Source organism: Chenopodium album, chromosome 8 (assembly GCF_948465745.1).
Source record: "Chenopodium album chromosome 8, dcCheAlbu1.1, whole genome shotgun sequence".
NCBI classification, from domain to species: Eukaryota; Viridiplantae; Streptophyta; class Magnoliopsida; order Caryophyllales; family Amaranthaceae; genus Chenopodium; species Chenopodium album.
This window is the reverse complement of record NC_137841.1, coordinates 76,618,231-76,634,943: the sequence shown is the minus strand read 5'-3', so window position 1 is coordinate 76,634,943 and position 16,713 is coordinate 76,618,231. Positions and strand designations below refer to the sequence as shown.

The window sequence follows — 16,713 nt, the reverse complement described above, 5'->3', positions numbered from 1 at the left end:
CTTACTCAAACTTTTTCTCCGTATTACGAGAAGTTATTAACTCATTACCCACGAGGCCACGTCCCAAACGTTTATGGTTCATTGAGTCACGAGTCCGACGACTATCTTATCTTAGAATGTGGCTAATAGAGTAAGTTTACAAAACGCTCAATAGTCCTTGTCACCTTGTGCACTATAATTGACAAAATTCGCAGTCATACGAGCCCCTTAAAATTCCCCGCCCTCCTTTTAACCGACTGTAATTGCTGGTCCTTCATTCCATCCTCTTCCAATCTCTCTCTCCTCTTCTCAGACGCTTCCGATTCCTGAGGTATCTTCTAACCCTAATTTCATCAATCTAATTCATTTTCTTCTCTGCAATTTCAATTTCAATTTCGATTTCGATTTCTTCAGTTGGTTTATTGCTTCCAAATCACGTTTTCCTTTCAATTTCTTCTTTCGGTAAGCATGATTATTCGTTTTTTTTTTTTTTGTTAAACAGCTTTTCTTTGGCGGTTAATTGAAGTCGATAGCTTCAATATTAGTGGTGATTATTTCGTTTAATTCAGCTTAATAATATTGTTATGATCATATTTTCGAGTTGTTTTGCGGCTTAGTGATGGAGTAATTGATTTAAGTGTTTAATGATGATGATGATGATGATGATGATGATTATGATCTTATGCACTAATTTATTGTTTATTTAAGTTAATTTTGTGACTAAGTGATGCAAATGTGCATAATATTCAGATGATTAGTAGTTTGTACAGATTATCGTATCATGCTCCCTCCGTTTAGATGCATTGGTTTGACTATTTTCACTATTATATATTAACTTTGACCTTGTTTATGTACTGCGAGTAATATGTAAAGATATATGTCGACATGTCATTATACGAATTGCTATTGTGTTCATCTCAATGCATATTTTCAAAATATCAATTTTTATACTGTAATTTTTACTAGTAAATGATTAGAGATTTTGTTAAATTTAAGGTACAAACAGCGTAAAGTTTAAGTGATGTATCTATTGAGTTCTTGATTTAGTATATATTCCTTTTACCTGTTAAGAAGTTTGTAATTTGTTTGAGCCATGAATTAGAGGGTACCTCTTGACTCTCGTTGTGGTTAGTTTGGTTTGGCGACTGTTTCAGAGATGTTGATGACTGCTAAGAAACAGGAGGTTTTAGGATTGCAGAAGAACAAGGATTTGCTTTCTCAATTATCTTCTTTTCAGACCCTGCTGGATGAAGTTTATGGATCTACCCGTCCCAGCATTGACGACTATGCCAATAGAAGGGATTTGATTCGTATTTTTAATGATATTGCTAGGGAAATGTATGGTAAGCTTTCTTTTATGTGCACGAGGAACTATATCACCATATGCTAGTGGGTGTCCCCTTATAATTTCATGCTGAACTTGAATCAATAGAAGAGGAGAGATAGTCTATTGTTATTATTTTATTTGGTACTGCTCGCAGTGTTGTTAGATATTCTGTTCTTAAATAATTTATCCTGGGAAAGTCTTGCAATTTCTTAATGGCGCTTCTTAAACGTTTGAAAGGTGAAGTTTGACACATTGTTTATTGTGAAGTGCATATTTTTTTGTGTGTGGATGTAATATTGACTGTGTAAAGCTAGAGAAATTTACTACCTTTTGCACAAAACATATTGCATGTGAGTGAAAGTATAAATTCCTCATTTTTAAACTGTATTTCTGGCTTTATGCACATGTTCCTTGATAAGCTTTGCTTTGTTATCGATTGAAATTTTTATTGTGCAGAGATGCCCGATAAATAAGCTAGTCTGAATCATATTCTTTGCCCTTGAACATGAATAAGTTTTTCAATTGTCTTAATTTCGCACAAGTAGTCTTGCTACAAGACCTTATATTAGACAGTTGTATCTTAACCTGTTGTAGATCTTGCTGAGCAGTAGCTGCTGCACCAGAGCTGATTGCAACATCAATGCAAGGGCACATATACTGAATGAAACTAAGTTATCACTCATGAGTCATGACACATAATAAACTACAATAATTAAGAAATGTAGAATGATTAGCTCTTTATGTTACCTTTTTTTATAGCCACTCACTAAGTAGTGGCATACTGCCGCTTCCCTTATCTGATAAAATTGCGATTTTATAGATTTAAAAGATTGAATCGGAATATACTTTGTGGAATGTGCTTTAAGAACTTTCAGAAGTACAATCTGCAATATAGTATTGGGAAGAGAATCTTATTTTGTTGATTGTTTATTGTATAGCAAAGTACATTGCTGAGCTAAAAAGGATATTTTTCGGCCTTTTGGTATAGCTGTTTTGGCCCCTAGGTTCTTTTTTTTTTTTGGTTGAGAGGTGCCCCTAAAGAAGTCATAAGCGGAAGCTAAAGCACAAAATTTAATAACAAAAAAAAAAAACCCCTTGTCAACTTATTAACTAGAAGTAATCATTCTTACACTTTCCACCATTTACTTTAATCATTTGTTTTATTCTTTGGGGAGGGGGTGGGGGGGGGGGTGGTCAATCTTACCTTTTTCCCCTAGTCTTTTTATTCAGGAAAATGGCTGGAAGAATACCAAATCTCACTTACAAGTTAAATTTAAATTTACCTTTGATTATTAAAAATTAATTTAAAGTTTGGAGCTTATATTCACAAAAGAGTATGATCTGCTATTTATCTTGTCTATTGTCTGTCGTATATAGGAAGACTAGTACTCCAAAATAGTTTGAAAAGGTACCCACAAGACCTCAGATTAATCCTATATTACCAAAATTTCAAAAAGTGTGATTAATTTAAAAGGATGAGTGAAATTAGGGATTATTCATGTCAATTGTCACCCCCTTCACCCTTTTTTTCTTTGAAAAAAATCCATTTGTGTCATCATTTTTTTAATGCTCTTGTGTTATACATTTATTATAATTAGGTATCAATGAGGGATAAAATAAAACCTCTCTAATGAATCCATTCTTATAAATCTCAGGAAATGAAGAATGCCCTGTAGTGGAGGACTTTGGATCATTCTTGATGAATATGTTCGATGCTAAAAGTGACCTCAATTTATCAATTAATTTTAATGATCAGTTGTTTGAAGCTGATCGCATTGCAAAAATCAAGACCCTCCGCAAGTTTGCAAAGAAATTCTATGCCCTTCGAAGTAAGTAACCTACAAATTTCTCCTCACTTAACGTTTGTTAATTTATGGCTCTCTTTTGATACTTCTTTTACTTAATCTTATCGAGGTTATTCCTCTGTTGAATTTTTAAATGTATTGCATTTATTAATTGTTTCCTCGGTGCTGAAATCTGCTTCAAAATTATTGGTTTTGCGGTGGATAATCATTGTGTGTAAGATTTTGTAGCTACGTATAATATATAGAGTAGCATATCCGTCATTTACGGTATCAAGTAGATAAACTAACTGATTTTTTTTGTTAACTTATTCTATTGAATGACATAACCAATATATAAATGCGTAGGCACTTTCTTAAGTGCTAATTTTTAGAGGTAAGTATGCATGCAAGTAGTGTCGTAGGCGGAAGCATGGTGTATTTGAAATGATGCTTTAACATGCGTAAAGGAAATATATAAGGCTTTAATCAAAGAAGATACTACCTCCGTCCCATGTATAGTGAGAGTGAGGAATAATGCTTAGATTAACATGCATTAATCAAAGCAAAAGGACGATAAATTGGATATAATAATACGCATATTGGAATTCGATAATTTGAGATTATGAGAATATTATAATTTGATATTACAGTGATTATTGCCTTATAAGCTTATTTGTGATGTAGAAACTTCGTCTTGACTCTTGGTGTAGTACTTAAATTATGTGGGCACACTGTTATTAGTAGGAATAATGCAGAGTTTTTTTTTTTTTTTTTTTTTTTTTTTGGGGGGATTAATTGCGATGTTAGCATGTCATAGGTTTTTGTGAAATTCAGCAAAGTGAAGTTTGAATATAAAATTCCACTTTTCTGCATTATGTGGCAGAACAGAATAGGCTGTCTCTATAAACACTAAGTCAATAACTGGTGTATCTGAAGTTCTGAACAAGAGGTAGTTCATTATCTCCCTGTCTGGCCATTATCTTGTTTAAAATGTGACTTTTCATTTTGCTCAATTGATAAAGTTTCCACGTTTTGTGGGTGTCAGTCACTCACTATATAGTTGAATCCTTTCTTCCTCGCTCCAAGCTCAGTTGACCCTTTTAAATATTTGCAGAGAAAGGATGTGTTACAACTGTGGAGCTGATCATGTCGGCTAGGGTGCCTGTATTAAAAGTTACTGATTCTGGATCTGGAATTGAATGTGATTTTTCAGTTGGAAATAGAGATGGTATTGCTAAATCCCACATTATTTTCTTGATTTCGGCTATCGATGAAAGGTTTCAAAAGCTAAGTTTTATGGTAAGTAAAAGGAGAATCAAAAGCCAATCAGCTGTAGTTGGTAATAGCTTGTAAGGACTTGATTGAACATATGTTAGTTTTCCCTTTCATTTGCTCCGCATTAATAGATGGATGAAGGTCTTTCAATAAGATGGGTAAAAAGATATAATTGTTTTACTTTCTTGGGGGAAGTCACGACTTATAAGATTTTGGATGTACCAACTTATAGAAGCTAGTCTCTCACATCACATAGGGACACATATACACACTTTTCTATACTCCCTTTGTTCTTTTATATTCTACCGTAAAATAATATTAAAAATGATGATCGGATGTTAGCTTAAGTAGGGGGAGAAAAAGTTAAAAAGGTTGGTGGGTGTAAGGATAAGGTGTATGAAGTAAGAGAGTGTGGAAAGTTGTAATTATTGTGGGATAAAAGGGGTAAGCTTGTAAAGGGGGTATGCCTAAGACAGAATTAGCAAAATGAGTAGAACAAAAAAGGTCAAATTTGGAAAGTGAGTAGAACCAAAAAAAACAAAAAAAAAACAAAAAAAAAAAGGGTGTACTGCAAATTTTATTTGGTGTTTTGCCTTTGTTTTAGTGTGCAATTTATTTTTGGGTTGGGCAATAGCAGCTTTCAAAGATATAAAGGCTGGATAATGATACGAAAATTAATATACAGAAGGAGAAAAATTGTGGTGGATTTTATTTGCTGCAACTAAGGCCTGTAATTGAGAAAACATGATTTGGTTATTGAATAAATGTACTGTATGAAACTATGATTGGGGCTTGTAGTTCAATGAGAGCTCCATTTGCTATTTGGGTTGTGTTTTATACTGATTGCTGACTTTGTCACTGTATTAAATACCCAAAATAAAAAGGAACTGAACTATTGATCTGTAGAAACATATTTGTGTAAACCTTTTCATTTGCAACCGATTTGCAGTTGAAAGCATGGGCTAAGGCACAAGATATCAACAGCTCTAAAGATGGTACACTGAATTCTCTATCACTGATATTACTGGCGGCATTTCATTTGCAGGTATGACACTTGGATTAACCTATTATCTTTATTTTTTGTTGTTTTCTTGTATCTTAGAATTTTACCAATGACCTAAATTATAAACATGATCAAGATTATAGAAAAAGATGTTAATCAGAGTGAATATCACGCACTGCATTTTTATACTGTATGGTTGGGAATTTTACCATGTAATTTGTGCAGATTAATGCACATACAGATGTTTTATCATCATTTTTTACCATTGATTCTTCTCCAAGGGCCATCTGAATAGTCATTTTGTTGGCTGATGCTTGTTGCAAGTTTCCCTGCGGTGATCAGACTTGCATGGATACCTGTTGCTGAATTTGTGCTAATTTCATGACCATTGAACTGTTCCAGATTTTTAAATGTGTATTTATTTCCAGTTTTCAGATTATCTTTCTTTCCAGAAGGTTAAAATATCATCTTTGCACCATGAAATGACTGTTAGCCTATATTGAATGCTTCTTGGCAGAGTTTGTACAAGTGTTGAAAACTTGAAGTATATAATCATCTTGATTTTATAAATGTGTTTAGTATCCTAAAAAGTAAAAACATCAAGTCTTTCTTCTATTTATCATATTGGCATTTGGAAATGACTTATTAATGATTGTGGTTCATAAATAATGTTGGGACAATGATTTATCATTGATTTGACTTTTCTTCAATGATTTCTGGTGATTCTATGTTGATTGATGCAGACTCGAGACATCCCAATATTACCTCCATTTTCTGACATATTGAAAGGTATTTTTTTTTTTCCCTGATCATGAGTATATAAAAAATTTAGATGGATCCTCTTTTTTCTTTTTCTTTTTAGCTGTTGTTTGCTTCTGCCTAGAGAGAAGTGGAGCTTAATTTTTCAAATAGGCAGTCTCAACTCTCAAGACTTGATATTAGTTGCAATACTTGCGAACCTTTGTATTTTCTGTAGACAAAATGATACTCTGGGGTAATTTGTGTACACATCATTTCTGACTTTGCCATTGGTTTTACTGAATATTATGCTGGGAATAGTCATATAGAGATGATCTCAGATTTTCAGCATTTTTGTTTTGACTACTCTTTTTACGTCACGCACTCCAGATGGAACAGACCCGGAGGCTGTGAAGAAAATAATTCCTAGATTTTTGAAATATGGAAAACGAAATAAAGAATCTCTTGCTGAGCTCTTTGTATCTCTGTTGGTTAAGGTAATCATTTTGATTATTATGATATTATCTCGGTTTCAAGTTATGGGGTAGGTTAATGGAGTATGTTTTTAATAATTTCTCCTATATCATGGGTTGCTCTAAATTTCCATTATGCCATTTTATGCAGTTCTTAAGAAGCACACAAGGACATAAACTCAATTAATTTACTCTTCTAAATTTAAATGCTCACTGCTTTATGTGCTACATCTTAAAAACACATTTAAGTTTTGTATCAAAAAAGGGAGTTGCATGATATGGTTGGTTTAGAACCTTTTTTTTTTAATCGGTCAGTACTCAGTAGTTTTGTACAATTCCCACTGGTTTTGATATCCTCCATTGATTTTTCTTGCCATTATAGATTGAATCAGTGGAATCACTGTGGTCGAAGGGAATTTGTGTTAGTACTTTTGAGGGAGCATGGATATATAAAAACTGGAAAGCAACGGGTTTGATAAGAGTAAGCTGCCTGACTTTATTAACTGAAATGTATGCCTGTAAATTTTAATTCAATTATTTTTTTGAACATATTGGTCCTATAGCTTCCTACCTGAATATCTTGCAGATTGAGGATTTTACTGACAGGTCCCAGAATACTGCAAGAGCAGTTAGGTCTGCTAAAATTACCAAGATATATTCATGTATCCGGCGCTCTGTGGAACAGATTCAGCTCTTTACCAAGGGAATAATTAGTGCTGACAATTTAAAGTCTCTTTTATTTGGTAAAGTTCCACCTCAGACCAAGAAGATAATTGCAACTGCCTGTGATTCAAATCTATCAAAGTCCGTCCCTCAAAAAAGAAAGAAGAAGTGCCCGACACAGGGGGCTCCTGCTGAGGAGCAAAGACCTGGAAAACAAGGTAAGCATTGTCATAGTCCTTCCAGCACAAAAGTCCCAACACCGTCTAGGACTGGCAGGGTAAAAAAGAAGTCCAGAAAAAAAAGAAAATCTGTCCAAGGCTCTGGAGTAATTATACCTCCACATATTCTGGATGGCCAACTGCCTCCCTATTCTAACCAGTATCTTCAAGGTTCTGCAGGATTTATAGCCGATAGAACTCATGTTGAGACTTTGAGAGACGCTTCACCAAACTATCCTCCACGCCAACCTATTTCCTTTTCAGGTTATGGAGGATTTAGACCAGAGAGAAATCATGAAATAATGAAATATGCTGATTCCATTTTTCCACAGCACCAACTGCCCTCTCATTCTAATCAACATATCCAAGGTCATAGTGGGTTTAGATCAGAGAGGACTCATGTTCACAATTTAGGACATGCTCCAAATTTCCTGGCAGGTCCATTTTCTGTTTTTAATCCACCAGTCCAAGGTTTTGGAAGATACATTCATGATAGAATGCATGTTGATACACCAATCTACTCCGGCTCAATGAGCCGACCACATCCCCTTGCTAATCTTGCTGCAGGATTTGGACATGAGGCTCAGGCTGAAACTATATACCATCCTGCTACTAGTTTTCAAACATCTGTTCCATATACTTCATCCTATAGACCAAGTAGTAGTGCAATGCCTCCCCATCAGCCTTACATTCCTACTGCTCCTTGTCCAGATCCTGCTGGATTACAAAGATCGCATGATACTCGCCACTCTTTCCCACATGTATCTTACCACCCTTATCAGCTGTGAACTTCTATGGTGTCCAACTCTAACAGGGTATCTTCTGGACTTCTTTTGGTTGGGTTAAGATTTAGCCTTAATGTAAATGATGGATCAATAGTTGAGGGACATGGTATAATACTAGCAGAGTAGATGCGCAAGCGATAGTTGTTGCTTTGTGTAATTGTCGTTCACATTAGTAATCAACTTTCATGATTTTCTTTTCTAAATAGCCTCAAGGCTCGAGGAAGATTGAAATCTGAATTTATGTGATTACTCTTGAAAGAAGATTTTATTTTATTTATGGAATGAATCACAAGTGTCAACAAATTAAAAGTTCATCGCGAAGTTTCATAGTTAAATGGAGACAGTAAAACCTTGTTGTGGATCAGAGATTATGGAGAAATTGGACTGAAAATGAGGGAGAGGAGAAGTGGTAATGGGCAGCTCAATATCGTGGACTCAAAATTTTGGCATTCATGAGCTTAATATAACTTGTGTGAACACTGAATAGGCCTGTATTGTAATAAAAAATAATAATGGATTGTACTGAATACTTCTCTTGTTATGGCTTACGAAGGCCTCGCATTCGTATTCTTTCTATACAGCTCCTACACCAATCCCCCCCCCCCCCCCCCAATGCTCCTGGTTCCTCTCTCTACCTTCACCGGGATCATGCCACAGAGCACACTTTGTCTGCAAAAAAATGGAATTATAATTTTTTTTTTTTTTGACAGGAAATAGAATAATAAATTTAAATCTTTGAGGTTTTGGCAAAAAAAAATATGGTCATCTGAAAATACAAAATACCTTGACGGTTGGTACTACAACAAAGTCGATTATCATCTATGTAAGTGGCTTGCAATCCCATCATCCATGAACCAACTGATGTATCATCATGCGCATACGTCTTTAAAGATACACTAGATGAAGGAACAAATAAAGTATTAGGAGCTAGAAAATCCTAAAATGCTTGCCCAATTCAAATTAATAATAGAAAAAACACATTTTAGTGAGAAAATACTTATGAAATTCAACCTAACAACCTTAAATGCCCAAATCAAAATACGAGCCTAGTTAAACCAACCTACCTCCCAACTAACTAGGCTGGAAGTTTGATTCTGTAAAAAGCCAGCAAACTAATGCAATCATATTTTTATCACGATAGGAGTAAGTTAAGTATTTGCTTGTCTTAGCATTGCGCCCAATTTCCTTGACAACCGCCGGAGGGGGGGGGGGGGGATTTCAGAAATCCTTATGGGTTGCAAATCAGTATTTAGCTTATTCTAAAAACAATGCCACTTTCCAGCCTAGCAAGAAAACTTCAAAGGACTGCTACCACCCCAATAGTTCAATTTGATTATAATCATGTTATCTGGGCAAAAACAATTAGGCAAAACTACCTGTTCACAAAAATGTACTCTGATAAACTTTTGGACAGTATTACAAGTGAACTGGCAGCATGTCGGAAGTACCTGATGCAAACAAAGGAAAAATATAAAGGTTTCAATAGCTGACATAAAATAAGTTCATATTCTACAATTGAAGACAATATGCCGTAGATAAGCATATTATAGGTGCAAAAGATTGAGTACACCATAACTTAGCTAATTATTGCATAACGATCAGCTTAGCCTCACACAAGCATATTACAACAAGAGATGGGACTATCACACAGAAAGAGATCAATCTACTAATCATTTAAGTATATGACCGCCCCCACCCCACCCACACCTACTTTTAAGCATCCTTATCTATGGCAAAAGCAACAGATAGCAAAAGATCGAATTTGTAAAAGGTCTAACTTACGATTTCTGATCACCAAACTTCCACCACTCAGGCTCGTACCATTGTTTTCCCCTGAAAAATAATGAACATCATAAAATTCCTGACATTGTATTCAAATTTTTAATTGACACAGTGATAAGCTAAATAGGAGCTCAAACCCATGTTAAAGCTTACACACACACACACACACACAAACACACACACACACACACACACACACACACACACACACACACAACCACACACACACACACATACAAGCTAAATCTAGTAAAGACATAAGATTTACTCTTCTGCTATCACGTCTCCGGACTTCATACATCCAATATATGCACTCTGTTGACCACGACGGCTCTCGAGAAGTCCAATTAACCCATCTGATAAATAAAAGGAAAGCAAATGATGAGCTAAAACATTAGAAGAGACTTAAGTCGTGTATAAATCACTCATATGAATAAGAGTTGACTTTCACAGAATTACCAAGGTCAAGGTCAATACTATCATCAACTTTTACATAGAAGTCAGCATCCCAATTTTGTACAGCAGTACTGAAGAAGAACTTTGCTTTCTTTGGCAATTCTTCTTGAGCCTCCTCATGCCCTTCCTAGAAAATGCATGCATTACATGAGCATAGCAAAACCAGATTTTGGCAAGTTACAAGCAGATCCTTTAGACATAATCTGCTATACTAGCACTTCACAAAACCAAATAATAGCATATACCTAATATCCAGATACAAAGGGAAAAACTAATACTTAGTCAAGGGAAAACAAATATTTAATTTTACATCTTCACTTAGCACATAGCCACACATAATTTGATTAAAGCCAAAATCAGAAATATACAAACATCTGTGAATATATATATATATATATATATATATATATATATATATATATATATATATATATATATATATATATATATATAAGCTATTAAAGATAAAAAATATGATATGAATCAAGATACAAGAATTAAAATCATTCAAATTACAAGGAGCAGTAAATGATCATGGGAAACATATAATTGTTTATTTGAGTGCAGTCTTTCAAGAAAGCCCTTAGTGATAGCAACATCAGCCAGCAATAAGTATAAAATTTAAAAATCAAGGTCTCCATTGAGCTATCAGTCTTTGACTCACAAGAATTAAGAAATCATTAGTTTGGCGGTTTTCCTCATCAATGCCACGATCCAAGCTATCACCTCGATTTGGACTGCATTTCAGAAAGTCAACAAGTGAGTAATGTCCAAGAAAGTATGAAGATAGTAATAATAGGAAAGCAAAAAATGATAGCAATGTTCAGCATCTTGCAAAGTGTCAACTACAAAGACCAGAAAAGATGTTGAGCAGAAAAAAGACCTCCGACCAATAACAAATCGTATGACAATTCCTTTCTCCTCCAGTTTTTTCAAGTTGTCACCTGAAACAGTAATCATGAAGCTTGTGATACACATGCTTAGTTGCAGATACAGAGTTTTAATAATTAATGACACCATACACATAGACAACTTATTAAAAAAAAAAAAAAAAAAAAAAATCAAAGGAATTCCAAACCAAGCAAGCAGCAAATATTAAGTGAAACGTATTTTGCTGAAGGTGCATTATAAGCCACATTGCAAGAAATTAAGGTCAAAGGACTTCTCCAACGGATAAGTCAAACATCTCTAGTAAATCAGTAATGATTTATCACAGGCCCATCACTCAAGACTCATCAATCGATAAAATTACTAGTACAACAGCAGGCAATGCCAAATAAACAACCTAGACTCTTAGAGACCATTCATAAATTGCACATGATAAGCCATGCAAGTCATGGAATAGCAGAGAGCCAAAAGCAGACTTTGCAATAGGGATGAATGGTCATGCAAATTAAGAACAACATTCAATTGAGTTGAGGATATGAGAGAAGGAAGAGGAAGGGAAACTGGAGATGAAAAAACAGACACAAGATCATTGATTACAAAATAAAAGAGATCCCCAAACAATTTTTACTTGTCTGAGAAAAAAAAATGGAGGACATCATGAGATTATGTAAAGCAAAAGGCTAGATACATAGTACTCTAGTAACTAGTAATAAATGGTAGATATCATGATATTCATGAAATATGTCAGTGATCAAAATTTTTATGAGAGATTTTAGCATAAAGTAGTTTAATGAGTGACAATTGTAGATGCTAAGATTGCTAGCACGACACTAAATAAAGAGAATGGACATTAACCTCTAGGCATCCACGAGCCTCGAAAAGTACTGCGCTTTAAACGACTTCCAAATCCGGTGTAAACTCCAATAACAGCAAGAAGCTTCCTATCAGCAGAACCATCTTGTTTCCGCTGATTTCTTAGATATCCTTGACTCTTAGCCAGTGTCAAGTCCATTTCTGCCTCGGCAATCCTTTTCTCCAAATCTCTTAAACAAGCAACATTGTAAATATCAGTGAAAATGACCAACGCAACACAAAAGCATCCACAAGCAGTAAGCATTTAGACCAAAGAAGGTATAGATATAATAAAAGGAATGAGAGCAGTACTTGCATCCTAGCACCATAAGCTTATCGTCTACAGTAAGAACCTTTGGTCTCTGCAAAGAGAAAATGGAAACAAAAAGGCCACGAGTATTATAATCAACCAGAACTGAAGAAACCAAAATAAATAATGGACAATTTTCAGTCATTGCTAGCTCAACAACACGAAAAGAGCTATATAATTTTATAGTGTCCTTCCCGCATCAACTCTTTTATGTAAATAGGATAGGATACACATCCAAATTTCCAATCCAGTACCTGGTCTGAGTTTTTCTGGAGAAGATTGACCAGTAAAGTTCGGTTCTCAGCATCCTGCCATAACCTGATTTTATGACACGGAAGTTAAAGACAGGAAGAGCAGACAGTAATAAACACACACAAGTTAAGAGCATATATTTCTTCTCAGAATCATTATTAGACCACTAAAGTGCAGCAGGAGTACAGCCATAAGGAGCTAACATCCGACACGACAAATAACAGATTTCGGTCTGAAACCTACAGAAATTTCACTCAGAAATGCCAAATCCAAACCAATGGACGTTTAATTAAATTGAAGGACAAAGTACTCTAATAACTTAATTAACACATTTCCAGATTGATTGGCTACTGATTAATGACGAAAACAGATTACAAACCAATGAAATCAGATCAGTAAGTTCAAGTACTAATATAAAATCAGATGATCAATCATCAAAAGTTCAAAATGATCATTAATTCGTAATAACAATGAAAATATGTTATCAATCCGATCTGAAAACACCAGAAATTGATCTAATTACAGCCCCTAACATCAATCAAATGAGCAGCCTAATTCTTCAATTAGGTCAAAATAATCAGAAAACAATCAAAAAGTAGAGAATTCACACTAATTTCTCACATAATAAATGCGCTGAATTCTACATAAATTACAGCCAAAATTCTCCCAAAATCATACAATTTCTCCAATTTGATCGAAAAATCAAGAAATAACGACAAAATCGATACGAAACAAAAGTAAGAGAGAGAGAAAAATTGACCTGCCGGCGACGTAGAGACAAGCGACGCAAGAGAGGAACGCCAACAGAAGAGAAGGTTTAGCGGAAGAAGAAGACGACGAAGAATTGTAGGCAGATGATCTTCCGACGCCTCTTCTCTCTCCTCCGCCCTTCGCCGCCGTTGTCAATGGCAGTGAACCCTCCATTTCTGCCGATCAGAGAGCACTTCAAGGTTGGGAGCTTCAACTTAAAGTTAAGTGAAAAGCAGTAATTTAAGAGGGTATTCAATCAAAATAGAACGGTGTCGTTTAAGTACGAGGGGTTTTTTTATTGCTGTTACTCGTTCATCCAGGTGAACAAGTAAATGTGAGGTATCCAAATTGAGTTCGGTGAGATCGGATTAGGTTCAGATTAATTTTCAAATTTGATTCACGCTGAATTGGATATGGAGTATTATTCAAGTCGATTTTCGAATCAAATTAATCGGGTCAGTTTTCGACACCTACATGGCATGGTGTAGATTGCGTAGAAGTCAAAGCGTGTTTTTATTTATTATTATTTTTTTTTTACTTTTTATCAAAATAATAACACAAATTCTAGATCGAGACGGAGCTGATGGACTTTCATTAAATTATTGCAAAACGAGTTAAGTCACCCTAATTTAAACTTACCCTTTTTATAACAAAAATTTTACCTTAAAAATATTTATAATGTATTAGATTAATCATATTCGTTCCTTAACAGGGTTAAGATTATTGTTACCCTTAAGTTGATTGTCTCACAATAAAATTAACGTAAATCCGCTTACAATAAAATTAGCGTAAACCCTTAAATCACAAACTTCATAATTAAGGTTTTATCAATACTACTAATATTAATAATTACACATAATTGAAAAAACACAAGTACTAAAATAAATGGTGCTACAAGACTAGTATTTCATGGTTAACCACGAGAACAAAGATAAAGCATAATACTAATCTTGCAATTAAGAAAGAAAGTCAGTACAAAAACAAGCAAAACTAAAAGTTGGGCATAAACCATATGGGAGCAAAGTATTTGGAAATTGTATCACCACCATCGTAGAATGATGTAATATATCCGGATGCCATGTCAAACATACCCATATCATGTCCACGAACATCTGTTCCGCATGATGCACCCCAATATACTCTTTGTTCATCATCAATATAGTATATAGCGTTCTTTTGGCAATTTGGAGCCTCTGATGTATGAACAGCAGTAGCATAATTATCACCAACAAATAACATATAATTGCCCAAATCATCAACATTTTCCCACAACAAAGATTTTGTGTCACGAACAAGCTTATAGACCTTGAAATTAATGGTACGGTAGCAATGTTTATTCTCCCAGAGGTATATATACTCAGCTTGACCATTTTGATCTGAAATACCAGACTCTCTTTGGCGTAAGACTATAAGTAAATCACCGGCTAACTCCACCATATACATCTCTCCTTCAGTCGCTATTGCATGCATTGATGTTTCTAGTGTGTTTCCATACAAATTGTAGGGAATGATACTATGATTTTTAGCCATAACATGATTAGAAGAACTAGCCGCAAATGCAATACTAGCTGTATCCAAATATGCAATCCCTGCATTATTACCAGTGTCATCAATATGACTACACAAGATGACTACTTTTCCATCCCAAACCATGGCATGATGAATAAAAGGGCGGTGTGGATTTCGTGGCCATGGTTCGATTACTTCGGTCCATGCTTTGTCTCCAGGACGAGCAAAAGATATACTATCAATTGGGTAATGGATTACAAACACAACTAGCTCATCAATGTTGTTGCTTCCAGGAATCTTTAAAACAATGAATTTTTGCACCAAAACTTTCATAGCCCAGGGATATCCCTCCATCATATCATCTAATGATGATCCGTCTGATAAGACTTCGTCGAATGTGTAAGTATTTGAGTAAGGTGGCAAATCATACAACGAAGGGAGGCTTAATTCAGCTTTAGTAATAGGATTAAACAACTTAACATTCATGTAAAAGTCTTGCGTCACAATCCACCCATAAGACGACCCCCAACATCTTTTCTCAGTTATCTCAGGAATCACCATGTCGTAGCACTTGTTTTTGCTGATGCTGAAAATTTTCCTACGATTCGACATGTCATCGTCGCTTGGCTCCGGCTCCAGCTCCAGCTCTGGCTTTGGCTCTGCTAGCAGCAACCAAGGCGAAGTTGGTTTATCTGCACGACTCCATTCGGGTTTAACCATTGAGGAAACACGGTTCCATGAACGACTTACCAAAGAGAAAGAGATAAAATCTTCAATGGTATTCAATTTCAATGCAATTACACCGAGGATATCAGAGGGCAACACAGACCAAGCAGCCATCTACGCCAACCCACATTAAACAACACAAACACTACAAGATCATTAAATGAAAGATTTGAGATATAATCAATATGCGAAAAATATATCTGGGAAGCTAAAACCAATTTGACACAAATCAATTAAGAGTCTCAAAATCAACTCAATTCATAACAAAGAATACATAAATTACATCAAATCAAGCTACATTAATTGAAAAGATAAACAGGTTACATTAATTGAAAAGATAAACAGGTAACAAACCTTTATTAATCGAATTCTTATTATATATCCTTGAATATTTGTCAATTTGAGCCTGCCAAAAGGAGATTTTATTGAGTTATTGGAAAACAACAATTACACCAATTGAGTAATTAATCTCAAAATCAAAGACCAAAATTGAACTAAACAGATTAAAGTAACAAAACCTTACCTTAGTTTTCTGTGTAATTGATTTCCCCTGCTTTGAACGAAAAACTCTTTATTCTTTTTTTTTTTTTATTCACTGAAGCTGGAAACTTGAATTTATTCCTACTGTAAAAACTTTTTAAACAATTATTAATTCTAATTACTTCCAACTTACGTGCTTCTGGCTTTCCTAATAACTTTCGTATCATATAACTAATATATAAAGCTAAACTTAAGTGTCGCGCTACGTTGGATAGAGTTATATAGAACTCAATTTGTAGGGATAAAAAAAGTTAGTTTAGAATTCTATTTACAATCAAATTTGGATAGAATTTTAGGATAAAATTGTTGATTTAGAGTTTTTTTTTTTTTTTTCAATAAACTACCAATATTTCATATGTACAAATTGAATTATAATTCTATTCAAAAAATAATTAGATTATAA

General features: G+C 34.6%; 3 protein-coding genes across 7 annotated transcripts; 1 reads left to right on the top strand and 2 right to left on the bottom strand.

The window, feature by feature from the left end:
- The first annotated feature begins 225 nt into the window (after positions 1–225).
- On the top strand, positions 226–8,448 carry LOC145642481 (protein HESO1-like). Of its 5 annotated transcripts, none has more exons than XM_081693683.1 (10): positions 241–310; positions 1,134–1,322; positions 2,962–3,135; positions 4,205–4,389; positions 5,315–5,410; positions 6,112–6,157; positions 6,497–6,603; positions 6,962–7,060; positions 7,166–7,460; positions 7,641–8,448. In XM_081693683.1, the coding sequence occupies exons 2-10, from the start codon at positions 1,136–1,138 to the stop codon at positions 8,246–8,248; spliced, it is 1,797 nt and encodes a 598-aa protein (XP_081549809.1). In that variant the 5' UTR covers positions 241–310; positions 1,134–1,135; the 3' UTR covers positions 8,249–8,448. The 5 variants fall into 5 exon arrangements, with proteins under 5 accessions (XP_081549805.1, XP_081549809.1, XP_081549804.1 ...); XM_081693680.1 differs by adding an exon at positions 482–526 and having other exon boundaries at positions 267–310; positions 1,112–1,322; positions 7,166–8,448; XM_081693679.1 differs by having other exon boundaries at positions 226–310; positions 1,112–1,322; positions 7,166–8,448.
- Positions 8,449–8,675: 227 nt separating this feature from the next.
- Positions 8,676–13,761, bottom strand: LOC145642482 (hydroxyproline O-galactosyltransferase HPGT3-like). Its single transcript, XM_081693684.1, has 12 exons — positions 13,546–13,761; positions 12,788–12,851; positions 12,536–12,585; positions 12,227–12,414; positions 11,367–11,427; positions 11,148–11,220; positions 10,487–10,610; positions 10,296–10,383; positions 10,028–10,078; positions 9,622–9,693; positions 9,029–9,141; positions 8,676–8,914 (listed from the first exon to the last, which is right to left on the bottom strand). Exons 1-12 carry the CDS (start codon positions 13,707–13,709, stop codon positions 8,892–8,894), a joined length of 1,071 nt encoding a protein of 356 aa, XP_081549810.1. The 5' UTR covers positions 13,710–13,761; the 3' UTR covers positions 8,676–8,891.
- A 764-nt stretch (positions 13,762–14,525) lies between these two features.
- Positions 14,526–15,884, bottom strand: LOC145555534 (F-box protein SKIP23-like). The gene has a single exon (XM_081617269.1). The coding sequence runs from the start codon at positions 15,882–15,884 to the stop codon at positions 14,526–14,528; it is 1,359 nt and encodes a 452-aa protein (XP_081473395.1).
- Between the last annotated feature and the right edge of the window lie 829 nt (positions 15,885–16,713).

Excerpts from the sequence above, each read along its gene's own strand:
- LOC145642481 (XM_081693679.1), top strand. The coding sequence starts at position 1,136 with ATGTTGATGACTGCTAAGAAACAGGAGGTTTTAGGATTGCAGAAGAAC. Across the intron at positions 1,323-2,961 it reads TATTGCTAGGGAAATGTATG|GAAATGAAGAATGCCCTGTA; the intron begins GTAAGCTTTCTT and ends TATAAATCTCAG. Across the intron at positions 6,604-6,961 it reads TTGTATCTCTGTTGGTTAAG|ATTGAATCAGTGGAATCACT; the intron begins GTAATCATTTTG and ends TTGCCATTATAG.
- LOC145642482 (XM_081693684.1), bottom strand. The coding sequence starts at position 13,709 with ATGGAGGGTTCACTGCCATTGACAACGGCGGCGAAGGGCGGAGGAGAG. Across the intron at positions 12,415-12,535 it reads CTTATGGTGCTAGGATGCAA|AGATTTGGAGAAAAGGATTG; the intron begins GTACTGCTCTCA and ends TGCTTGTTTAAG. Across the intron at positions 11,221-11,366 it reads CGATTTGTTATTGGTCGGAG|TCCAAATCGAGGTGATAGCT; the intron begins GTCTTTTTTCTG and ends TCTGAAATGCAG.
- LOC145555534 (XM_081617269.1), bottom strand. The coding sequence starts at position 15,884 with ATGGCTGCTTGGTCTGTGTTGCCCTCTGATATCCTCGGTGTAATTGCA.